Source organism: Ischnura elegans, chromosome X (assembly GCF_921293095.1).
Source record: "Ischnura elegans chromosome X, ioIscEleg1.1, whole genome shotgun sequence".
Taxonomy (NCBI): Eukaryota; Metazoa; Arthropoda; class Insecta; order Odonata; family Coenagrionidae; genus Ischnura; species Ischnura elegans.
Window position 1 is genome coordinate 122,576,140 of NC_060259.1, and position 27,319 is coordinate 122,603,458.

Sequence of the window (27,319 nt, forward strand, 5' to 3'; positions counted from 1 at the left end):
TATTTCAGGAGGGGAGGAGAGAAAAGGCCTGCGCTGGGAAAAGATGTTTTTTTTTCTTCAGGCAACATTCGTTCCCACGCTTTTCTGACCCATGCGACGATGCTCGCTACAATGAATAGAAGTGCGCTCGCCACGAACGAAGTTGAAAATTTCTGGGAAGGTATTATTATCAAGATTGAGATATTTTTAAGGTTTTAGGACGAAATTCACGGCTTTTTCCAGGTTTTTTCACAGTAGACGAAATTCTCGGCTAATTCACGGTTTTAAGGTTTTCACGGTTGAGTGGGAACCCTGCACTTCATGAATATTCCTTGTTAGGGGCTCCTTTCGACGAGAGGCCGGCCGCCAATTACATTCCTTATTTTTCTCCGTGGTTTGAACGTTATCAGTATTTACCTATTCTCGTAAATAGCCACTTTCCTTATAATTTGATCCTACAATGGGTAGAATGATAGGTACATTTATAGAGACATTTACAAAGTGTAATAAGTTACTTGATAAAATCCCACGGTAACCCTGATTTAAGAGTGTACTTACCTTGAGGATATCCCATTGACAATATAGATAATGTATTTGACTCCATTCTGTGGATCGACCACCACTTATTCCTTTTATTTTTGTCCTATCGAACACATGCAAAAAACTTCTTCAGCGAGTAAATAGAGGCACTAGACGACGGAGCACTTTATACGGTTTTATGGGATACACGATTTATATGGTTTTCACACGTTTTTCTATTGAAGGTCCACGCTGCAATACACTTACCACATTACGCAAATAATGTAGGTGTGTCACATAGATCACAATCTGCGATCAACCTATTTTAATTTAATCTTTCCAAACAATCCTCAAACAATCCAAAGCTCCCCCAACAATCGCCTTTATTTATTTCAACAACGCCTTGGCAACCCAACCCTATCCCAGGTTTGACGCTAAAACAGCAATTATATTCGCCAAATTTGCTTTTGAGTGCCTACATATACAGTTTTTCTATCCACTTCCTCCGTCTGTCATCAGTGGGTACCGTGCCGTGATGTAACGCGCGCACGCTCCATCACGTGTTGTCAAAGAGTCGATGAAGATTATTTTTAAAGACTCATATCTCACCTATAAAACATTATTCATCCGCAGAATTTTCGGCAAGTACATTTGAGGCAAGGATCTTATTATTTTAGTACTTTTAAAAAAGTTTGCATGTTCCCCATTGGTTTATATTTGAAGTTGAAATAATTTGTTGCACAATTAAAAATGTACGAAAAAATGTCCGAAAAAATGTACCGTGTAACCACCTAGCCGTGGATCTTGTCCATGTGAATGTACAAGAATCTGTTCAGCAAACCATTCAGAAAAATGTACAGAATCTTGTACATTCTAATGTACCGTGTAACCAGGCCTTAAGAGTGGTAGAGATATGTGCAATAAATTTCTCTTTTATCATGTCTATATGGAACTTACTTTCTGAACATACATCGCCGGGGCGCAGCTAGGAATTAAGGCTGGTGGGGGGGAGGGGTTTAGGTGTAACTTATACCGGGGTGTGTGGGGGTATGGAATACCCACCAGGATAAGCTTTAGGTGAGAGAATAATAAATTGCAGAATTTCAAGAGAAATGGTTCAAAATGGTGAGTTTTACGGCTTTCTGAGGGATATTATATTTTATTGATCCTTATACTATGTATTCTATTAGTAACATAGAATATCTTGTTTATATATAGTAATATATTTCCCTTGGGCTACATCCTTGCTGCCGTGGAAAGGCTTGCGTGTTTCTATAACCTCTAGAGCTGCACTGGTGGGATTAATTCTAAATTTTTCCCAGTAGAGCCAGCCATACCAGACAGGTCGAAGGGTAGGAGCCAGACAAATAGTCCACGAGATGGTGTCACGTGAAAAACACTGTTGGAATGGAAGTGGGAAACCCTACCAACTATCTCTTCCCTGAAAAAAGGAGTACAACCAATTGAGCATTGGTGACTCTGAAGGGGAGTTGGAAGCACTGAAGGGGAATATGAGGAGAGAATATCAGGAACTAGTGGACATTAGTGTAAGGGAGATTGAAAGTATGAAGACTGTTAAGGAAAGAAGGGATAATATTAAAATGGGAATAGTTAAAGCGGCTGAGAAGTCAATTGGTTATGTTGACAGTAGAAGATAAAGAAGCCGTGGATAACGGAGAACATGGTAAAAGAAATGCAGGAGAGGAGGAAGTGGAAGAACATGGACACAGAACAGGGCAAAAGAATGTATAGGGAACTAAATAATCGATTACGACGTGAAACTAAGAGGGCAAGGGAGGCTTGGCGGGAAAGATAGCGTGAGGAAATGGAAAAGTTTCAGAAGGAAGGAGAGGAAGGCGTGTTATATGGCAAAGTTAAGTCGTTATCGGGTGGCAAAAGAGGGCAAACCATGCTTAAAATTCAGACACTTTACTGATTAGAATCAGAGGTTCCACGGATCAAGTCCCAGTGACGGATGACTTGATGCTGCACACACATACTTTAAACATTTTTCTGATCTTAAAACTTCGCAATGCCTATCACAAGGTCCATGGGATGCTGCATGGCTATTGATTCTTACGCGCTTACTTATTTGTTGAAATTGGACTACTATATTGCATAACCAATTGGGCAGTTGACTGAGGAGTGAATTTTGACTAGCATTTCCGCGTCGTCCAACCCAGCTTCAAGGCCCCTAACATTAGCTGCATGTGCAATGTGTCACGGCCTACGCTTCTTCTACCCTTCAAGGGAAAACTCCTATAGAGTTCCTCACAGCAGAATGAAAGCACTTTTTTGTGCCACCTACGAGAAATCAGTTGCCTGTTTTCAGTTCCGTATTGAAATGCTTTGCTTTGTATTCTACGCCTAATAATAGTTTCCCGAGGATTGTATTGAAATCAATTTTACTTACAGTTTAGAAATGGTATTTAAGAGGCAATAAGAGAAGACAACAGACTGACTGACTAGTGGAATAAATGGAAACTCCTTAACAAACTCATTGTAAATGACGAATTATGATGTAGTATTTCATCAATAATAATAATTATTATTAGTTTCACAGAGGACACATTACGTCATGATTAGAGGTCCGTGAAAGCAATTTAATTTTTTGCTAAAATTCTTTTTAAAACCACATAATTTAGGTGTTATAGAAAATCTTGACGGTGTTATTATAATGCTACAATTTTCCCATGTTTATAGGCATTTTATTATTTTGTGATACACATTTCATGTATACTTATTCTTTTATTATTCATTTTATGTAACATTCAGCACAATTTCGATTGTACAAAATTTCTGATAAAACTAAATGAAGGAAATGGTTCAAGTTGTATTGGTTCAATGTAGTCTTGGCGAATACAATCGGCAAATGACAAATCCCCACCTTGTGCATATATGTATGCTTTGTGAGCCATTTCAGAATGTTTGGATTGTCAAGTTCATTCTACACTAAATAAAGCCCTTAAAAATTCTTCTGTAGTGGCAACAACAAGCTCCTCCTTTGCTTTCTTTGACTGAGTGACTGTGTGTTCAAATGATAGCCGTTGTTTTGCGGGTCCCCTTTCTTTCGCACGTTTATGTGTATCGCTACTGATGAGCTTTAACAAAGTGTCAAATCTTTCAAATTAAAATATTTTATCCACTTTGCACAGTAATACTCTGTCTTTCACATAAAATCCTTCTCAGCTGAATTCACTTGCCCTGGTATGAACAGTATCACTAGCTTTTGACATTTTAAAATTCCTATCCTTCGTTCGAAATTTAAAGCTGGAACTACGATAAAAAAAACAGTCCAACCGCAAAGCATAACCTGTCACGATGGTGTTTTCAAACTGAGTGCTGGGTGGCTATGGTATAACCATAGTACTGTATAACTGATAACTTGGCCGAAATGTTTCATGTCGTGGGTTCCCTTTCGGTACCCCTCCCAGGTGTTGAGGGAAGGTAGGACAGCAGCCAGATATGTACAACAAAATCGCATAGATTTGCCAATCAGTCAAGAAAGGCAGTGAAAGAATCACACATAACAAAACATAATCGGATTCAAAGAAACTTGAAAAATTATTTCCCATTTATTGATCCTGAAACATCTAGATTGACTTATTGATTGATTGAATTATTTCAATGTTCTATACAGGGTAGTTATTATCAACAACTATTTACGCAAATTTATCGACATAATAAGAAAATAATGCATGTTGTTCAACATTGTCGCCCCAATGCTTCATAAAAATTCTGAAGTTGACCGTAACATTGCATATATTAAGAATTACCGATTTTCCTCAAATGCAAAGATATAGAATAAGTTCTTCTGTTAGGTTTTGGGTAAATAGGTGGAAATAAATACTAATAAAATATACAGAATAAGATTCTATCACATAATGTCTGCATACAAACTCATTAAAATTGAAATTAATTTTGCGTTACCTAATCACACATTAATTATGGCATACTTTTTGATTTTACACTGTAAGAGTCACTTGAAAACAGCATGAGTCGCCAAAAGGCACGTGTTTCACATGAGCAGAGGGAAATTTTGATTCAATACATGCGGGAGCACCCAGGCTCGGCACGCAACCGCATCAAAGGCAGCAATGCTGCCAGCACAGTGCAATGCCTGTGGGCCAATTTAAGTGACCAATTAAATGCCTGCCCAACTGGAGCAACGAGATCAGCAGTTTAGTGGGCGAAGGTATTTGTAATTTATATTTCTCATTCATGAAGGCCTAGAGTTAGTCACTGCTTAAAGCAGAAATAAAAAAAAATTGCCAATGCTTTCAATCTAAATCAGTTAAAAGTTTCAAGAACCAGAGCATTTTATGCCTTCCTAAGCATTCCAAATAATCTCAATGCAGAATTCTAATCTATTATAAAGCTAATATTTGAATTATTTATTTTTGTTAGACATGGCAAGACTGGCATCTAGATACAAAAAAAGGCATTCAAAATAAGGACCCATGCCAGTGGAACTGGTGGAGGTGGCCGCCTTAAAATCACCCCCCTCACTGAGTTAGAGCAACAAGTGCTAAGCTTGGTGGGGGAAAAGGCAGCGGATGGGGAGGATGGCCTTGCAGACCCTTTGATAGTAAGTTTAAATTGTTGTTGAATGACCAATGACTTAAATGGCCAATTTGTGGCTGTGACCACTCTTTAAAAAGATTCATGGTTTTATGATAAACTTAATGAATAAAAATTTAAAGAGTAAAAGCTTAATTTGATATTTTAGTCAATAGGCTATAAAAACACATTAGCCTTCAAAATTCATGAATGATTGAGGGATGGCAGATGTACTGCATTTCATGGTTTTATGTCTAACAATTTTTTAAACTTTTTTCAGCACCGCATAAGCCAAGAATCACATCCCATACCTGCATCTGATTCGCCTTCTCCTCCTTCATCACCAGATAAAAACCCCATTCATTGCTTGACATCATATTCCCCTACAACAGAAATTACATCCCACCAATAGCCATTTCAAATCCCACTAAATTTTGAACTAATACAAAATCGCATATAAGCCACAGAAAATGCGATTACAAAGCCATCTCCAATGCCATCCACCTCACAAACATTCCCCACAGAAGAAAATCATTACCCTCCAGTCCTCCCTCCCTCAAATCCTGTATGTGACACAGTACCAAGGACCAGAAAAAGGAAGCGACCATCTCCACCAAGTAAGAAATAATATGTAACTACAGATATGGTAGTTATATGGAGGACTAAAAATATCCCTAAATGCTCAGCTGCTATTGCGATAGAACTATTTTCATGTTGCCTTACATATTCCTGAACAACCGTCAGTCAATGTTATTATTCTAATATTACTAGTACATAATTCAAGCACAAACCTTGATTGAGATTATAGAAAATAAATGACGTTGCAATAATTTATTAAGCTACTAGGACGTAATTATAAAATGAAACGCTTCAGAGTCATATAAAACAAGTCTAACTATTAGTTTTTCAGATGATGATTCCGATTGCACGTTGGCTCTGGCAGCAAAAGAGAGGACTCAGCACAGTGAGGCAAAGGCCATTGCGTTAAGTAGTTTGGCCGAGAGCATGAAAGAGACAATTGCATCCATTAAGATGGCCTGCCAAGCAATAAAGGGTGCTCGCGATGAGTACGGGGATTTAATTCAATATTGAATGTAATGTATCCAATTTTATGAAAAATTAAATTAAATCCCTCCTGCACATTTTGTTCCCAAAAATCACTTCTTTCAAGGTAAAACATTGTGCTGGTAACAGGGTTGAATGCAGTATATCTGGGGTGTAAAAATATCATCATGGGAGAGGTTGAGGGGGCAGTGAAACAATTAACTGAGGCCTTGGTGTGGGAGGTTGAACATGAAATCTATAGGCCACCATGTTTCCAGTCCTAGTGGGAAGGTGGAAAGGGACCATCTTTCTTCACTTGTGCAGGGACAGATACTTCTCTATAAACAAATAAAGTGAAGCCCATATTAAGCCGGTAAGTAATATCGAAGTACGCATCATTCATTATAAATTGCTCCTAGCTTCGGCCTCTAAAGAAGTGCACTGCTCCTCTAAGGGGCCCTCAACCTTAATTGATGAGGATAACTGAGTCAGCAGTAAAGAATCTACCCACAAATAAGTTAAATTAATATAGAAAATTGTTTAAAGTGTACCATAGCATTGAAATTTATATTCAACTTTTAATCATGCAAGACTAAATTACTGATTTTTTTCAGAACTCTGGCTCAACCCTAAATTGCTGTCACTACCAGCTGATTTTCGACAGCAGCCTTGGCCAAAAAAAAGGAGCGCAGAGTACCTACCTCATTAAAGAAAATTGATTTGAGTAAATTAATAAACATAATTGCATCAGAAATTTAAAAAAATTTCAGTCAATTTTGGCAACCATACTACCTTTGATTCAGGGGACACAGATGATCCCCTGGTGGCAACAGGTAGATAAGGTCGCAACTCGTTTATTAAATTCATAGTTAATTCCTCAGATATCCTGTATAGCCCCATAAAGGTTTCATTTGGCATTTTGAAAGGTACTGATGTGGACCTCAAATTTTTTAATCGTCTTCTATTCCTCATTATTTCTCCTCTTCTCATTAAATTTCTTCTCCTCCTTAACCAAATCAAGGCGATATCATCATCCATAATTAGCTCCAGAGGATAATGAAGGATGGTACAAAGATTTTAATTAGCTTTGAATGTATCATTCATTACTTTCAGCCTTATCATAAGTTTACAATGAACAGTTGTCTAAGAAAATTATCAATATGCTTGTCATGTTAGAATACCATGTATTATAATTCCTAATTGAGTATCAATTTGTTAGCTAAGCATAAAAAATACTTTCAATAAAATCATCAACTATATTAAATTATGTCACCCAAGCAATATTCTTAATTTCCCACTCACAATTAGTGCTACAACACCTTTGTTTTTTCCTTGTGCTAATTCTAAGGTCATCTACTATTCAAGACAAAGCTCAGAATTATGTGTTATATGAACCTAGTGCATTGATTTCACTTTTAACAAATAAAGTATCCAATAAAAACCTGTGATAACAATCATACTGAGAAATGCTTTCTTTTTCATTATTTAAAAGTGTGGTACCTACTTAACACTTTCGCTGCGGCGGACGCACTGGTGCGTCCTACGCAAACTGTTGTGCTGAGCGGAGGACGCACCCGTGCGTCCTGCTCCGACCCGTTTTCAAATGGCCATAGAATCAGCCGAGAACGTCTTGGCCGCTCCAAATTACCTCTCGCTGCTCTATTACATTTCGTACTATTCAGTGTTGGCCGTCGTTTCTAGGAATTACCTCTCATTTTTCAGCTAACTACTTCTTCATTTTTTCCATTTTTTCGTAATTTTTATGATATTTTACTTTTTTCTGAACTTAATCGTCTCGGAAGCGGAGATAAATTGGTATCATATGCATTCAAAACTCTTCTAAATATTATTTATGTCATATAAAGTGTTATATTTAGTTTATTCAAATATGTGGAAATGTGTAGATATATCTGAAGATAGCAAAAATATGTGAGCACATTGGTTTCGACAATTGTCATGGTTGCTGCATTTGAACATAATAGATATTACGTTTAGCGACGATAAATCCCTTGAAAAAATAATACGCGTAGTTGACCCAGGTTCGAAGCCAGAATTTTCCATAATAATAAAGTATGTACCTTTATCGTGCATAACGCGGAAAAAGTTAGCTCTAAGAAGTTATTACCATAAGGCATATCGAGGGGCATTAGGTAATCCCCCTCAATAATAATGAATTATAATCCATTGCACTCTTCTTTTATTCTTCCATATGGCCTATTGATTATATAAACATGCCGTAATGTTGCCGAATTTTGTTTAAATATAATGTTGCTGAACATTCAATCACTTGTTCCACAAAACCCAGAGTCAAAATATGCTAGACAAGTGTCTCGTTATATTATGGTTCAATTGCAAAGGGTTATATACTTTGTTAAACTGACTGATAGGAATATATTTACCTCTCTGCGTATACATTACACACGGAACTGAAATAGACCTCCATTTCAAGATAAAATATTTGACACAGGATCCATTAGTATTGACCTTGAGAATGAAATTCAATGCCGATGTGACGGAAATTTAATACCGGGAATTCCAAGACGATCACAATAATGTGTGAAATAAAAGGGTAATATTTCGTCTCATTTCATGCGGATATCATTTCGTATGGCCTATAAAAACAGTGTCGTCGAGGCATTCCTTTCACTCTCATCACTCCACGCCCTCTGGCTACAATATCATTGCTAGTATGACGCTGCCACAAGAAGGTACTAGGTGCTCGGAGCCTTCGGAATAGATTGATATGCTCGATTTTCGGAGATATCTATCCTCTGAAGCATCATCGGAGGTGTCACCTGTTACCTGACCACTCTGTGACCTGACTATCTTGATTTTTTCCCATCACATTAGGTAGCTAAGGAGTCAGTGGCATCAACATCTGGTTCAGCGGGAACGTGATGAAAAAAAGAGATGAATAACCTAAGAGAAATTTGAAGAAAAAGACTAATTTAGAGTTGATGGATATCCTTATGCGGTTTGATGAGGAGATGGATAGCAAGGAAGATAATGCATTCCAGAAAGGAATTCCAAAGGAGTCTTCCGAAGAGAGTCAGGAAGAAAACGCCCATGAACCTTCATCAAAACTTTTCCGAAAGCACTCAAATAACTTCGATTTATGGTACTAAGCTGAACTCCAAGTAACAGATATCCCTTTTTCTGGCACCTCAGGACTAAAATAAAATGTTCCCAGCGAGAATCCTTACGACTATTTAGTACTCATTGCTAGGGACATGCAAAAGGTGGGGTTATTTTATAGCCAAAAGTAGTGTTATTTTTCTACAAAAGCGATGTTATTTTGCCCTGAAATCGGTGTTATTTTAACGGCAAAATAATTTATGCTGATTGAGAGCCATCCTTCCTGTGGCCCACACATTGCCCTAAATTTAGGATATTATTGACCGGGAATAATTTAAGCAATAATATACATGGAGCATTGACTGAATTCACCTATTTTACATATTTATCCTTCGCGTATACATGTATCTAGCTTATATAGAGAGAAGTTACTTTTAAATGCTTGTAATTTCAAATGAAATATTGCTATTGTGATCAAGTTCTCATCTTTTACATTTGTTCTCTTATCTGTTAACACAGTGATATAGCAGGAAAGAAATCTTTCTCAGTCCATGTTTGCCGAAGGGATCCAAATTGCTTAAAGGCACTTAGATGCGAACGATGTCTCAGACATTTGAGCTCCTGGATTGCTTTAATTACATCCACTGAACCCCGGGAATTTTGCTTTTGTAGTAATTTCTGTAATTCTCCCAACCCCAGCATCAACTTCTCTGTCTCCATTGATTCAAGGCCATGAATTTTTTGTTTTTAAGGCAGGGTTCATGTCTGTAGACGGAACTTCTTGGGGATCAAAAACTAGATCTTTTCAAATACCTGTTTTTTTGCTTAGGTCTTCTACCATAAGAGAACTAAGTTTGGGTGATGCCTATTTAGCCATCTGCATAGGTATTGACTTTACAGCAGCTGCGTTAGAGGTTTTCATGTTTCGCAGATGTAATAAGTGGTTTTATCTAAAAAAAAAGTACTCTTATGAATATTCTCGAGGCTCATTTTTAACTTTTAACTCTTTCAAAATGGTGGAGTTCTCTCCTTAGCATGAATGCAGGACTGCGCTCCATGAGACTCTTCGGTCCCCTCTGTATGGAGCATTTATGCTGGACATCTGTTAAGAAAGGTCTTGCAGATAATAAAACACTCTCAACACCAACCTTTTCTGATCCTTCCTAGTGGGCATTTTGCATTATCTTGGACTCTGAGGGTAGTTGGTCTCTCTCCTTTCGTGGTTTATAACCCTACCAGTGGCATTGGTTCACTGTCAACTCATGCTTTGTTTATGTGAATTTATATCTAAATCTATATAGATGATTGTTGATTGCACGTAAATTGCAGTCTTCCAATTGAATTCCTTGATTTATTCTGAGAATATTAAAATTTTGAATGAAGCTCTACTGTCAGCATTAATGAATTTACTGCAGTAACAATTTCCATGTTGATTTTATACTGAAAGCGAGATATAAGTTAACATTTATGGTAGAATTTCGTTTAAAAATTGTAAACGCTGCCAAAAGACAAAGAATTCAGTTCTTAGTTTATATTTTTTGAGAAAGAACCATATATTTATTTCGCAATCTAACTGAATGAACAATTGCATGACTGCGGTCCCTTGCAACAAAGAGGGGTAATAAGAGACAAGGGTCTAGGTAAATGCTTGCGGATTTCGGCAGTTTTTGCACAGATTTTGCCAGTCCATGGTGTTGGCCTGTGTTGGGTCCCGAAACTAAGACTTTGCGAACCCACGAATGTCATAAAAGGAGGAGACCAAGGAAACGTATTTTCGGCATTAGGCCTGCGTAGGAAAATCTCAGACGAAGATTTTCGTCTCCCGGGTCAAGAAACATCCTGCCGTACATTTCCGTCATTAGCAGCGAAAGGGTTAACTCTTTATAGAATATGAGCATTTGGATAGTTTGTTGGAAATAGTAATCTTGATTTAAACTCGCGCCAAGTTCTTTTTGCACAGTGTGTTTCAGCTGTTTCTATTTTATTTGTGTGCTTCTTTTGTTTGTCTGTATAAGTTCCCACTTCCGGTTTTTCTAATGAAGATTTCACACCTATACAGCCATGTGTTAATTAATTAATTATCCTACCCAATCCTAACATAGTTTGAATCCTCCAGTAATTTTATTAAGTCAACCATCAGATTCCCATGGCATTTTGGCTACTTTTTAGACATCGTGAATACGGTTTAGACATCCTCTGGACAAACAAGTCGCCTTATTTCCTCGAGTGTGTTTCTTTGTGGAAATCATGAATTTTCTCCAATTCATGGGCGATTTTCACCAACTCAGACGCGATTTTCATTTTTTTTCCTTCTGCTCTGCATGAAATTGTTTTTCGAGGCGTATATTTAAGCCGTAATTTTTTCACGGCATTGGCCGCTCACCGACGCGACTAATTTCCGCGGGCCGCCGTTCCCTCTACAGCGCCGTGAAATCCAGAGATTCGTCTTGTCAGAAAGTGGCCTGAATTTTACGGCGCTGAGCCGGGAACGGCAGCTGGCGATAAGTCGTTTCGGCTGAAAGCTGCCACAATGTAGCTCCGTGTGTATTTCACGGAATAGAAAGCGCACAGCCATTTTTTGCCGCTTTCAGACTTTTGCTTTGCTCCGGCCGTCGTCAACGGCACGGCACTGTGCTTTCAAATAACCATTGATCTCAATGCATGTCTTCAAGCGAGTAGAATCGCGCAGTTGACGCATGGCGTTGTTGACAGTCAGCAAGGCAAGGTTCAATCCGGCCCGGCAGTGCGCCGTTTATGGCGTGAAATACACTCAGTGCTACCTTAAGACAACTTCCAAATGCGAGGACTTTTCGCCGGCCGCTGTTCACGGCACGGTTCCGTGAAATTCAGGCCACTTTCGAACAAGACATCTCTCTCACTTTCAAACGAGACATCTCACGGCACTGTGCCGTGAACGGCGGCCTATGGAAATTCGTCGCGTCAGAAAGCGGCCAATGCAGTGAAAAAATTACGGCTTAAATGTACGCCTCGAAAAACAATTTCGTGGGAGAAGCATGAGCAGAAGAAAAATATGGTGAAAATCGCGTCTGAGTTAGTGAAAATCGCCCATGAATTGGAGAAAATCGCAATTACCACGAAATTCGCGCATTCGCGGGAAAACCGCGGAAATCGCCTTTTTCGCGGGAAAACCCCGGAATAGGGAAGTGCACTAGTGTTTCAAATGCACCAAACACATTTTTTAAATTAGAGTTCAGAATAACATAATGTCGTAAAACCACAGTTTAAATCCTAATAGTGAATACTTTATTCGAGATGACCGTCTGAAATATGGAAAAATTCAAAGGCCGCGAAAACGGGTGTCCATGTTGAATATTGGCCGTGACGTCACAAGGCAGTAGCAGAAGGCAGCTTCTACACCGTTTAGTTCTACCACTATTATTGCATAGAAAAATTACAGAATTTGAGGGTATCCGTTTTTTGCTGTCATAAAATATCTTCAGAATATATATGTGGGTGCTTCTCTTTTGAGTAAACGACTTCATCATTGCGTAATATATTAATATTCATTTACGTGTCAACTTCAAGTTTGGATAGTGTAGTACGAATAGCACATTGAATCTTTAATAAATGCATGATGGCATTTATTTTTCGCTGGGTATATTTTGACACAATGCCGTTTATCATGCCAAAACTTTTTTTTGTAAGAACCGAGTTAAACTAATAAACCTATTTCAGACGTTTGCTGCAAGACTTATTCGTTGCGTATGTATTCACGCCGGCCGGAACGTTCGCCCTTCGTAACGAGAATCATGGGATGCTAGCCTTATTTCCGAGCTGGCTGGTTGTTGCAATGGTTCGCTGTCCAGGATGGGTTCAAGAAAAGATAATCTTGGTTGGGAGAAGGAAAATTCCAACGATTTATAAATGGTAGGTACACCAAACTTTGATGTATTTATGGTTACTGAATTTTTGAATAAGGAGGACAGGTTCAACGCTCCACAGAAATGCGAGACGTTAAGGCTAACAAGAGGAGACCGCGTACCTTGCTGCATCTTTTTCAATTAGGGCGTTAGTTAGGCTGTAATTAATTAATTTTCATGCGTTACTTTTTACAAGTTATATATATAAATCCAAAATGTCCACTGTTTCCCAAAGGGTCGGTTGGGGTAGTGGTAGCGTACACGATTCATGGTAGGATAGGACTCACCCGAAGGACCGTGGTTCAAGTCTGCGTCATGGCATTATTTTTTGTTATCTTCATTGTGATCATACGGCATCAAGTTTATCATTAATTATAATTGCAGCAATCATTGACATGAGACAATTTTTTTACCATCATTATGGCGTTTAGGTATTTTAGCAATGTCATTACAAACGCAGAGATACGATGACTACAAGGGTTGGTGTGCGTTAAAATGTTAATTTTTTCTTTGAATATACTGACCAACTTCCACATTAAAAATGAAAACCACTCTTGCAAGAGCACATACCATTAAAGGCTCGCGGCAAGCAACAATATGCGTACAGGCATAATTAATAAGAACACAAAGCGAATATAAATTGCCATATATCTCGAACACTTGTAATTCACATTACTCCAAAGGGAGTTTACTTACTCAGTACATACCTCAGTACCTTGTACTCAGTACCTACCAGTTTACCTCAGTAGCAGTGCTAAAAGAACCATTCTGAAATATAATTTCTACTAACAAATAGGATGAAATAAAAGTTGATGACCCTGGACCGGGCGCGCTGGCGTATAAAATACGTCAATCTTTGAAAACCAAGGATTTCGACATTGTACGTACATTCTGGGCTATAATGGTCTCGTGTATTCTTACAATGTACTTATACTGCCTATATTGCGAGTTTTCAAAGTTCGAGGTATTGTAGCTAATTTTTTGGATCAGCAAGATGAACCCGTCACCAGTGGAGTACAAATTACGCCGCGCGACCTGCCGTGTACCTTTATATCTGTATCGCCTATAAATGTACTAATTTCAACAAATAAAGATTAACTTTAACAAAAATCGTTTGTTATCATATATGCACATATCATGGGCAAAGTACGCATTTTGCCCGGTCGTGTAAAAAAACAGTCGCGCCATAATTCTTTAACCAAACTACTTTCAGTTTATAAATTACGTAGGTCTACGCGGAAGATGCTATATTTTGACTCAACACACTTTCTGATGTGACTGAGGTACCTATTAAGTAAATTATTATAATATAAATATCAATTTGATCTTACAATACCTTCAAATGATCTTCAAAACAGAATATCATCGATAGGTAAGAGTCAGGAGCAGCCTTGAACCATTTATTCCGTATAGCTTGTGCTTAAGGCACGGGAATGAATATCTTCTCCAGGCTTTTGTTTCGACGTCGAGATGAAATTGGGAACAAAAAATCATTTATAATTCTATTTTGAATTCATGTTTTCGGTACTAGACGACATTTTTAGGAAGCAAACGCCATCGATTCCCGGAAACTCTCGCCGCGCTAAAGAAGGCGACGGAATTCAGCGATACTCCACTGGTGACTACTGCCTTGTGACGTCACATCTCAATCAAGATGGAGGCACTGTGTTTCAGCGCAACGTGAAATTTTCCGACTTTCAAAACGTTTTAAAGTGCATACTCCAGATGCAGAAAATAAAAGTGACTATACTAATGTTTCTTTTTTAGGCTAAACTTTCAAATTCAGCAATAAAAAAAAATTAGTGCACTTCCCTATTTGCGTTAAAATTCGCGTTATCGCATTTGCGACTTTTGCATGTCCCTACTCATTGCCAATGACGTTTTTTTGAGTTGTAACAGAAACGAAAATGAATGCTGAAAATGTAGTTCGAAATAATACTTCTCCAAATGTTAGAATAGCGTCATGGAATAAGTCTTGAGTCCAAGATAATTGGAAATTTTTTGGACTTCAATTTCCGAAATGGGAAATATTTCTCTTAGTAGATTATAATATAATTGGAAAAAATCTGAAATATATAATCTCCCTGTTTTTTCCAAATGCATATATCGAGATAGCTTCTGCACATATTGCGCACTATGCACTTAGAAATGTGGTTGAAGGCGAACACTTACCCAGTTATCCATTTTACAAAATACGACCCTTGCATGATACATTCTATGCAAGTATGAGTGAAGTGTGCTACGCGGAAAGGGCTGTGAGTCTAGACGAATCCGTGGTTCTATGTAGTTGACGTTATCCACGGTTACTATTAAAACAATTCATTCCTAACAAACATCACAAATACAAAATAAAATTATACGTGATCACTAATCAATGCGGTTTGGTTTTGGATTGCTTGATACATTTTGGCACCGAGAGTAAAGAAGTGGAGGGAGCAGGGAACGCTGAGAAAGTGACTCACAAATTCTTGGCAAATTTTAAAAATAAGGGGTACACTGTGTACATGGATAACTTTTACGACAGCGTGAACCTTTCCCAATGTCTGCAAAAACATACTGTACAGATAGAGCATACTGTAGAGTCATTCTGCTAATGAAGAAATAAATAACCCTGATATTTTATTGAAAAATTAGAGAAGGGTGAATGTGTGGCTCGCTACAATATAATGGGGGGGGTGCATTTTGAAATGGAGGGATAAAAGAGATGTGAAGATGATTTCGTCCGAGTATGGACACGATTTTGCGAGCAGGCAGGGAAGGGTTTCAACTAAGCCCAGTATGGTGGACGCCTACAATAAACATATTGGAGGCAAAGACAAGACCGATCAGTTGTTGTCATATTGTCTTTGCATAACAAAAAACTCTCCATTGGTACCTTAAGTTGAGAATATACTTTATTCAGATAATAATTATTCATTCTTTCATTCTATACCAAAGATTTAGTGGGAAACGTAAAAAATTGTTAGAATACCGTGATGAACTAATAAAATCATTGCCAAATGTCTATCCTGAGGCAATACCTTCAATGAGTTCCCCTGAACATATTCACTCACCACATAATTTGGAAATGAAAAGAAAGGGAAGAAAAAAGTGCAGTGAAAAATGTGCCAAAAATAGAGTGAGTGTATAGAGTGAGATCCTGATTGCCCGTAAAAAAAACGACTTTATGCTTTGGGATATTTTCGTAAGTCTAAAATATATCACTGACTTGGTGATGGTTTTCCGGGTTTACACCGCGTTACACAGGGTTTACACCCCGGAAAACCATCACCAATCAAGTAACCACGAAAGCCTCCGAAATAATATCACTGACTTAAATAGCACTCTTCATTCTAGTGTTTTTTTCAGTTTGATTCTTGAAAGTTATCCCAAAACATTGAGTAAATTATGAGTTTGTAATTATTTTACGAGAAAAATATTATTTCATTAAAAATAAAAAAATATTTCATTAAAAATAAAATTTTATCATTTTCGAATGCTCCAAATTTTTAAATATATCTATTTGTTTGCAAAATTAGTCGAAATACATGAACGTTAGAAAAGAATTAAGGGAGATAAAATTTTGTCGTGGAGCGGGTTGCATAACTCATGTGACACGGGTTGCATAGCTTTGCCAATGCTGTGAGCGGAGGACACACCCGTGCGTCCTTCAAATTATTTGTTTAAAACAATCATAGGATCATTATTATCATTTTTTACGGTATCCATAGAGACATATCTACTTAGTTATGCACAAAAACCACTGCCGCTCACGGTGATATTTTTCATCAAAATGGCCAGCAGTGAAAGTGTTAAGCAACTTGATCTTTCATTAATACCTCTTAATTTCTAATTTAAAAAAAGATCTTTAATTAAGTGCGGGATAGGTACTCTCATTCATAGCACTCCACCGGAGTTCATATAAAGCCTTTACAATTCCTACGAGAGACGTTAATTTATCTCACAACTACGTCCCTTTATAGTTCTATTAACACGTTCAACGCTGACTGACGACGATCGTCGTCCGCCGGGTGCTATCCAGTGACGCCGGACGACGATCGTCGTCCAAGTCCGCTCTCCCTTTCCAAGGCCATATACGAGAGACGCCGACCCATAGCGCTTCCATTTTGCTTGTCAGTCGTCCATTAGCCCTCAGAGCGAGTGCATCGCCAGTAGCCGGAGCGACTCATCTCCAGGAAGGTTCCTACAGCTGTTTCTTTTCGGTGGTAAGTTACACTTTTTTTTTTGTTAATTATCACTCTCTTTTTGTGGTTTTAATGTTTACCGACCCCTTTTTAACGTAAAACAACTTTCGTATGTGGTAAAAATCATTAGTTGAAAGTTTTGCATTGTTTTATTTGAGATTTCCTCCCCCCCCCCTTTCACCTCTGCATTCTCCTCGTACCCATATTACGATTTCATCGGTGTTTTTTTATTTTTTTTATAATTTTTTTTTGGAGATATATCGCTTGTGATAAAATTTTGAAATTGCGTTTACAAAATAACTTCGTGAATTTAAAGTTGTTTCCTTTAATTGTATTTTAAAGCAGAGAAGTAAAGTCGTTCAGTAAAATTGTTACATTATGTGAAAAAAAATTCCGTTTTGGACAGATACTCATTATTCTAGTTTAGATTGAGGCTAAGCATTACAATGCATTCCGGACCATGTGATTACATTGCTGCATTTAATTTTACCAGGAATATGCTATTAGCAAATATTTTACGTTTTTTTACTAGTTTGTCTTCAATAGGTGATAATTTGCAGTATTTTACTCCAGTCACTTGTAACTTGAATATTTCCTTTATGACATTCGATAAATATTTATCATCATTTGCGCTTGTTGTTATTGTAATTTTAATAAAAGTACTATTATTGATTTGCTTCAATTTTGCCTGCTGATATTGTTTCTTTTTCTCCTGTATATAGCAAACAAGTGGAAGCGAAATTTTACAAAAATTTCCTGATAACTTCCGATCCAAGTTCTTAGGCAGTAAGGTACGTGATATCATAAACATTACTCAATTATTTCATTGCTATGCGATGTTTTTTCTTGTTATACATTCATATAAACATGTACTTGTAAACATTCTTGTTTTCAGAAAGGAAACGCGGAGGTAACAAGGGGGAATGGACCGCAAAGGGAAGGGACTACCGGGGAAAGGGGTCCCGAAGAAAGGGAAGCGGGGTGTCAAAAGCCAGTCTATTGAGAAAACCACCCAACTCCCCTCATAACCTCCCCTTCCAACCTCCAGCAGTACCCCAGCCCTTCGAGTTCTGGTGAAAGCCACCAGCCCCCTGACACCCCTTCTCGTCCCCCAAGTCCGCAGCCATCGGCCTCGCGGTCATTTCCACCCCCAAAAAGGAAGAGGAGGGAGGAAGAAAGAAGATTCGGGAGGGTGCTTTCTGCAGAGGAGATGGCGGAACTTCTTTCTATGGACGAAGAAAGCGAAGATTCCTCCTTCGGGGAAACGCAGTGGGGATCCTCGGAGGATGAAGAAGAAGGCAGAGTGGGTGATCCCTCAAGATATGCTTCTCCTTCCCCTCCTGGCCCTCTATGCTCTCAGTCCTCTCCCCTTATGACGAGAACTGCGACAAAGACTTACACTTGGACGGAAAAAAGACCAACCCACCCACAATTCCCCTTCACTGACACCCCTGGCCTCAAGACGCAAGACTCAGGAGACGATCCCCGTAAATATTTTGACCTCCTCATGACAGATGACATGGTGGACTTGATAGTGACGGAGACAAATAGACAAGCAGACGTTTTAATTTCTGCTAATGTATTTCCCCGAGCAAGAATAACGAAGTGGAAGCCGCTCACATCGGTGGAATTTTTAACGTTTTTGGGGTTCTCTACCACATGAGCACATGCCCATTAGGCCGGCCCTTATTTTTCAGAATTTCGAAAAGTTATGTTTTCCTGGTCTCATAATGATCCAAATGAGGTTTATATTCACGTGTTAAAATTTGGTTACTTTAAAATAATGGCAACCCGTGCCCCAAGGGCCCTAAGTACTAAGGACCCTCAATTGAGTTTTTTCGGATCAAAAAAATGCTATTCCTAAGTAAAACGTAAAAGTAAAGCCCTTTAGGGCCAATTTTCTGTTGGTTTTGACCTATCTCTAAGCGTTTAGGAGATATCGTCCGTCGTAAAGCAATCCCCCCCAGGGCGCCACCCCGCACAGCGGCACCGCTGAGGTACGGCCCGCACCACTTACTACAGACTTCCCCTCCACCCCCTCCCCTCCCTCGGCAAAGACTTTGCTCCTGACGACAAGATTTACGTGCTAGTGGTACAGTATTGAATAGTTTTGTTCATCTTCAGTCATGATTAATGTTGTTAAGGCCCATAATGTCAATTTTAACTCTTCAACGCCGTATTATGTACGAGTACTGGGTACATACCCCTTAAACCTTGATTTTTTTCCGCCAAACGGCCGCGAACCATTCCAGCAGGCTTTGTTCCATAGTGCTTTTTATGTACAAAATATTATAAGCATGTGATACAATTGTGTCTATGAATTATAAAGGAATGAAGGGAATGGGCAGGGCTTTCAGGGCCCGCACCACTTACTACAGACTTCCCCTCCACCCCTTCCCCTCCCTCGGCAAAGACTTTGCTCACACTGGCAAGATCTAGCCTCTGAAGAAATGTGCTTACCTTAGAAAGAATTTAATTGCCATAATAATACTTGCAATCCAAGAGATGAATTTATTTACACTCTGTCCATGAATTTCGTTACATTAACCAAAATAAAATACATATTCATTGTATTTCTAATTTTTCACTGACATCCCATATTTGGCAATTAAAGTGCCTTTCCGCGCGTAAGGGTTGTACTACGATGAAAAATCACACTCAGTATTAAATTTGGAAAGCCCTCTTTCTTCAAAGTGACTGCCTAAAAATCTTAAATTAGTTTCACCCCTCTCGCTGCACTATTATTTCCCACTTGATGACCCCGAATAATTTGCAAATTGTTCTTGGATGTTCATCCCATCCTCGTATGAGCGCATCAAATAATGGAGTGCATATTAATTTCCACTAATAACTTCATTTTGTTCTCCTCTTTATTTACGTAAGAACGTTATTTCTTCAGCCCAAGCACATTTATCCGAGAGATTAACTGCACTTTCCTCCTCGTGCATCAAAAATTCAATGGTACTGCTCCTTGCATTTTCAAACAAATCATCAAGCTTGTTACGAAATAATCTCTTATCTTCATCTCCACTGTAGTTCGTGCTCTTTTTATGTCGTTGCACGTTCATCCATTCTTTGCGTTATTTTTCTAACTTTTCAATCACCTTATTTTCCATAATAACAGGAATTCTAGTTTTGCACTATGGATGAGACGCATTTCTCACGGTTTTTCTCGCACTAATTGTAAGTCTTATAAATTTCGAACCAATTAGGTGATAGAGAAAACACACTGTACTTCTCTCACTGTAGGTAAATTTGAGCCGAGTATTTCTTCACTTTCTTTTCTAAACAGTTCAATGCCTGGATTTAGTCTTGATTGATACCTTTCCTTTTTGGTATATTCTTAAAATGAACTTCACGTTCATGATAAAGTATTTTTTCCCCACTTTTCCCCTACATCCTAAAAAACTTAGCATTTCCTATCCTTTGCACACTATAGACAAGAAGTATCTCTATCTCTCCACAGTGATCTACATCCGTGAACTGACTGCCTCGTTTCTTCTTCCTTGAATATTTCTATATACTGGAAGCCCTGCCCATTCCCTACATTCCTTTATAATTCATAGACACAATTGTATCACATGCTTATAATATTTTGTACATAAAAAGCACTATGGAACAAAGCCTGCTGGAATGGTTCGCGGCCGTTTGGCGGAAAAAAATCAAGGTTTAAGGGGTATGTACCCAGTACTCGTACATAATACGGCGTTGAAGAGTTAAAATTGACATTATGGGCCTTAACAACATTAATCATGACTGAAGATGAACAAAACTATTCAATACTGTACCACTAGCACGTAAATCTTGTCGTCAGGAGCAAAGTCTTTGCCGAGGGAGGGGAGGGGGTGGAGGGGAAGTCTGTAGTAAGTGGTGCGGGCCGTACCTCAGCGGTGCCGCTGTGCGGGGTGGCGCCCTGGGGGGGATTGCTTTACGACGGACGATATCTCCTAAACGCTTAGAGATAGGTCAAAACCAACAGAAAATTGGCCCTAAAGGGCTTTACTTTTACGTTTTACTTAGGAATAGCATTTTTTTGATCCGAAAAAACTCAATTGAGGGTCCTTAGTACTTAGGGCCCTTGGGGCACGGGTTGCCATTATTTTAAAGTAACCAAATTTTAACACGTGAATATAAACCTCATTTGGATCATTATGAGACCAGGAAAACATAACTTTTCGAAATTCTGAAAAATAAGGGCCGGCCTAATGCCCATTGAGTAGAATATCCGACTATTGGAGTGTAGACCCCCTTTTCAATTATCCTTGCTTTAGGAAATGCATTGGCAGGGACAGGTTCACCGCGATCATGCAAGCTCTGCAATTTGCGAGTAATCCTGGTCGTGATGAGCCGCAATCGTCTGATCGACTCTACAAAATCAGTCCGTCATATTCCGAACCTATTCCTCGTTCCTCTCCCAGCCTAACCTCCAGGGTCCTTGGATTGTCTAAGCACTTTCCGGAGACACATGACATCGACCAAAAACGAAAACGTGTCCCTCAACGACGCTGCACGTTCTATTAGTCTAGAGGGTTCAGGAAGGAGACGGCATATTTTTGCCCCGCCTGTGAGGGATGCCCACCCCTGTGCTTGAAGCCATGCTTTGAAGCATTTCATAGAAATGTTCAATGTTAGTCCTCTCCATGATTTAATGTATTAAATATTATGTATTCCATTATTAAATGTTATGTAAAATTTAAGTATTAAATGATAATAATTTCAAAATATTTTTTATTTTTCCTGGTTTTCGGTCCCCCCACCATGTACCTGGTGAAAACCGTTGTTTCCTTTCGGGAGTGCAGAGGAAGAGCGAAAGATGTAAAATTCTATTGTTTCCTAACTTTGGTATTCCCTCCTGGAACGGGTAAAAAGCATTAGCGCAAGTTCCTAGAAGATAGGGATCAGCACCCGGGTCGGGTTCGGGTGATTAGCACTTCGGAAGTTGTCGTCTAAACCCAATTTTTGTATCCACTTGGAATGTCGTCTCCTTCTCTGTATTATTCCTCCTTTGTTTGTTTCAACGCAAAAATATATTTCCCGGAAATTGCGCCGAAAAAATAAAAACGAGTCTGAAAAATTATGCTTCGAAATATTTTATACATTTTAGTTTCAATGAATGAAAAATCATTTTTTATACATAGATAAATGGTTAGAGCAGGTCCTTTTTTTCATTTAAAACAATATAATTTTGAAATTTGAGAGAATTTACTTTGAGACTCATGACAACTGAACATAATATAACTCATTATTTTCAGAAATAATAATTACGTATAGTTTTCAACAGAAATACCATTGTTAATGCTAAGATAAGTTTTTAAAGAATGGATTTGAACAATATTACAATAACACCGTCAATGGGTAGAAAAACGGCATTGAATTCGATAAAAGGAATTTGTGATCAAATGAACACTAGCCGTCCTTATAGGTGGGGTGAAACTCTCGTCCTCTTAGTGTTAATTTAAATATATGAAATTTACATCTTTATTTGTTTTAAATTCCCACCTCGTCTTTGATTTGAAAGATATATTCCTCGTCGGCTCCTTCAAATAGAAATTCAAAAAGTTGAAATAGAAAAGGTCATGCCACATAATTCTCTATCAACGACTAAGAAATTCGAATATTACACAGCCATCAACGTTCTTGCTAATTAATATTTACGGCACGGATCAATTTATATTCAATTGACATGTCAGATTAGAGACAGAACATGGCATACGGTAAAAAGAAAAAGTCATCGGAAAAATGGGCTCGGTTATGCAACCACGCATTACACGACTGCTGTGCTATCCAGTGACGTCGGACGACGATCGTCGTCAAATTTGAAATTGCGATTTTTCATAAAAAAAAAATTTTTTCGTAACTTCCAATGAACAATCTATTCAAAATGAGACCAAAACCATCTAAAACCAAAGAATTAAAATTCAGTCACCGGCAAAACTTAAAAAAATTACCGCCGCGTTGAAAGTGTTAAGGAATGATAACTTACCATGCTCATGGGAAAGAATCAGTAGCACTAAAACAGTAGTACTTATGATATGGCAACGGTCATGAAGAAACATAAAAATCAGGAAATTGCTACACGATGAAAACCATAATTCATATTCAACACGTTATAACAAGAAAGTACCAATGATGCATGTGATGTTTGGCTCCAAAATATTATGAATCAATGCACAATATGTAAACGTATTTATCTCATGCTATCCACACATAAGTACAATGCATTTAGAGAACTAGGTATTCCATAAATTATCAAGTTCAAAGAGAACCACCACCTACTACAGTTCAAAACAAGCACACTCATTTATCTCTACAGCTGTAAGTTGTTTCCATGCTGGCGAGCTATAGTCTAGGTATAAAAAACAACCCTCAATAAAGTTACCATTTTCTCGATATTACTACAGAGATTTTCCTCCTTTCCAACATTGCTACATCAATCACCTACAGCAGAAAACACAGCCATATAACATGCATCGGATAGATGAACACAACCCATGATAATCACGAAATCAACACGAACCTTGACACAACCCTAAATCAGTCAGTGGGAGTTCATGAGTTTTGCCCAACTCCACAAATTTAGGGGCAGTAAAATCCGCTACATAAATATTGTTCTAATGTGACTGAGATTCGTGTTGGCGAATATTTAATAACGATTCTTCACAGAAAATAACACAGGTGATAGCTTATGAAACAACCTCATGAAACTTCGGTTTTTGGAATTATGATATTATTAAATTATACAACCATACATGTATCATTATACCTATTTTGCCTTCTTAAATATATGAAATAAGACCGTGATCACCATCATACGTACGTCAGCTACTGAACTGTAAGGTTCTAAATACGTCAGCTGCTATCCTTGTAAATAGAGTATAAACAAGACTCGAAATAATTGTCGAGGCCTACGTCGCCTCGATATTTATTCTGCCTAGGGTGGCCTCAAAACAGCGACAATAAGCTTTGTGGAATTGCAACTTACGGAAACGTAGAGGCTTGAACGTCGCCCCCTCGACATTGTCGAGGATACGACAAAATCGAGGCCTTCATGAATAAGGCTCGGGGCAGGGATTATAGATTTAGTAACAACTTAAATTTCTTAATGACGTTTCTTTAACTATAGATTGGATTGGCTCCTACACTGGGACAAACGATTTGCTTCGTAAAAGCCAGACCTTTGTGATAAGGCTGTTAGCGAGAGTGCTGAATATTCACTTACCTCCCCTCTCCTCCCCACCCCGAGTTGGGCGTGATTGTCACCTCACAGCAAGCGTCCTCCTGAGTATTGTACACGTACAGCTTCAACGCACGCCCCTCGTGGGCCTCAATCAGCGAGAACAAGTCCTCTGCAACAAAGACAAACACATGTAACACAATCAGCAACAGACGCAACCACTTTCCTAAGTATCTTGAGAAATAAGGCCATTTTATGATATTTATACTGAGTCAATCTGTTACAACACATGTTTAATCCAGTGATTTATTCCAATTCTAAAGGCCGTTTTACAAGGAGCACGTAATTGTGCAATCTTACGTACACACCGAGGCATAATCAATATTTCGTCGTGTATAGAGGAGTATTGCTAGAATAAATGTGAGGATGCGTGGATGCGAGACGGCAAAATAACCTTTGTTCTAATCCCGAGCATGCATTCTTGCAATTTCAACAAACATTTTCAGTGCTAACCTGCAAAAATGAAGTGCCCCATGTGATATGACCTTTAAGAGAAAATGCCATCTCTTAACTTGAATATCTCACTTTCAGAAAGCTTTTTGAACAGGCATCTACGATTTTTGTGCTCAGAGAGGTCAAAATAAGGGCTGTTGACTGATTGCAAAACAAAATACCTCTCGACATAAAACAGAGGGGCTTGAGCGACCAGCCCAAACCGCCCCTGGTGATTACCACTGACTAGGTCAGCAGTAATCACCACGTCAGCCGATATGCAACGAACAAATGCTGACTAGGTCAGCTGATCAGCAATTGCCTTGGGCCCAGAGCTTAGGGGCCCCCACAATGCGCTTGTCTATCGTGAAGCCTATGTGAAAGATGTAGTAAAAAATACAGTAAAACCTCACATTAACGAACTCCCGCTGAACGAAGAACTCCGTTCAACGAACAAATGCTATTGGTCCGGCCAATTGTCTATGTAAACACGGTACACCCATGTCTCGTATAGCGCAAGGGATGCGTTCCTTGGGATCTTTGAGCTATACGAATTTGCGTTATATGAGAGCGTTTTAACACTGGGAAGATAGGGATGCATTCCTGGTAGCATAGGTCTTGGGCATTGAATTTCCTCTAAAACATCTATATTCCCATAAAAAGCCTTAGAAAACATTATTTATATAAATGTTTATAGTTTAAACACCTTTAAAGATAGTATGCTTGCATTCAAAGACTTTTATTCACGTTAAAAAAAAATTCTTACGTGCTTTCGAAATTCCCTCTTGTCGTGTGGGTGGGCCAACATCTGCTATCTCAGGGGATCATAATGCGTTGCCGACAGTTGACGATATTTCAAACCAGTGTAAAAACAACTATCGTGTCACCCAGGCCCTTTTGTTGCTCATTGAAATGACAGGAAAATGCTTCTTTGAATGCCATTTCATAGCCAGCGGAGTTAATGAATGATAAATCATTTTAATTTGAAGTCCTCCAAGTCATTAGCAGCTACGTGAAACAGTCTTTAAATGCCTCGAAACCTGACCCAGGTTTTCATTCCCTGAAAATGAATGAACGAGAATGCATTCTTTTCCAAAAGAATATTGTCTCATCAACACTAAAAACTAGTCGAGGGGAAAGGAGCCACTTTCAATCACAGCTTAGAGCTCATCAGAAAATGTTGTGGTGACTGCGCTATCAACACTTGCAGATTCACCTGATATCGCCGCACTGAAAATACCTGCTTGCCGTTTAAATTCTGGAACCAACCGGAGCTTTCACTGAATGTCTCGGAGCGATTACCACCCTCGTCTTTTTGTACTGATTCACTATGAACTTTCCGTATGTGTAGACCGCTTGGTTGAAGCTGGTGCGGCTGAGGTCACTGATGTTTTAACTTCGTCTTTATTAAGAATAAGGCATCGTGCGTTTAAACTTCCAAGCAATATCGCTTTGACGCTCTCCATTTTCAAAGCAATTGACTTCTTCTAGGTTTAAGGTGTTTCTTGATAAATTCTTGATTTTTCTACACGCATTCCTATTTTTTGCCATATTCTTTTGGTTTTTACTCTGTATGGCTCTATCTAAATCACCTTCTACCTTTGAACTGTATTCCTGAGATGCAGAAGGCCTACGACTGCGGGGAGGGAGCGAAGCCATTGTGTTTGAGGCTCTATAGCGGACCCTTTTATGTGTTGATGCTATTGATTCATATGCAACTCGGCCACCGCTCCATTTCTCCCCCGTGAATACTGATGACCTTGAAGGCTATAGCGTAGACCCTCCACCTGGAAGTCAATCGCCCGATATCCTATGACGGCAAAAATACATCTCAAACTGTATTGCTTAAAAAGAAACTCATTTCCACCAGCCTCACGCTTGATTAATGATCTAAATTATTTATTACCATTCTGTTAAGGAGACGAGATAAATTACTTCGGTAGGCCGGCTATCTGGACCCAATGACGAGTAATACTTTTGGCCATTGCACAGCAATGGATTTCGATTAATATATAAACAAAAAAGAAGATTTGAGGCGAGCAATAATGTTAATATGCGTAAAAGATTGCAATTTTGTGTGCACTTAGCGCAAGTTCACATTTTATCATGAGAGCGTTTAAGATTTTGATTAGGCTACACTGCATTGCAATGTTTCCCTGAAGAACGAATTTGCGCTATACGAGACATGGGTGTAGTGAAAAACCCCAATGAATGAACTCCTCTTCTACGAAACCAATTTTTGAAAACCGATTAACCCGGCGGTAGTCGCGCCCATTTTCCGAACATAAATGGTCGCGTGGGGTGTCTTTGACACCCCAAAAGATTTTCTTCAATTTCTGTCGAACAGTATATATTATTTAAAAATTTCACATCGCTACGCATCCTTTGTTTATTTAGAAATGGATACACTA

General features: G+C 38.7%; 1 protein-coding gene and 2 long non-coding RNA genes across 11 annotated transcripts in view; 2 read left to right on the forward strand and 1 right to left on the reverse strand.

The window, feature by feature from the left end:
* The window catches only part of LOC124171513 (Golgi reassembly-stacking protein 1-like), a 70,802-nt gene that overhangs the window by 21,875 nt on the left and 21,608 nt on the right, over positions 1–27,319 (reverse strand). For all 9 annotated transcript variants that reach the window (XR_006867788.1, XR_006867791.1, XR_006867787.1 and 6 more), the window contains one exon: positions 24,462–24,588. Coding sequence is in view for 3 of the 9 variants with exons in the window: in XM_046550691.1 (XP_046406647.1) it covers positions 24,462–24,588 (127 nt within the window). In the remaining 6 variants the exon portion in view is untranslated. The remainder of the gene's footprint in view (positions 1–24,461; positions 24,589–27,319) is intronic.
* Positions 3,884–8,995, forward strand: LOC124171516. Its single transcript, XR_006867796.1, has 5 exons — positions 3,884–4,693; positions 4,906–5,086; positions 5,339–5,675; positions 5,961–6,475; positions 6,717–8,995. It is a non-coding gene; the product is annotated as an uncharacterized LOC124171516 (long non-coding RNA).
* On the forward strand, positions 17,182–18,978 carry LOC124171521. The gene is made up of 3 exons (XR_006867801.1): positions 17,182–17,263; positions 17,965–18,033; positions 18,138–18,978. It is a non-coding gene; the product is annotated as an uncharacterized LOC124171521 (long non-coding RNA).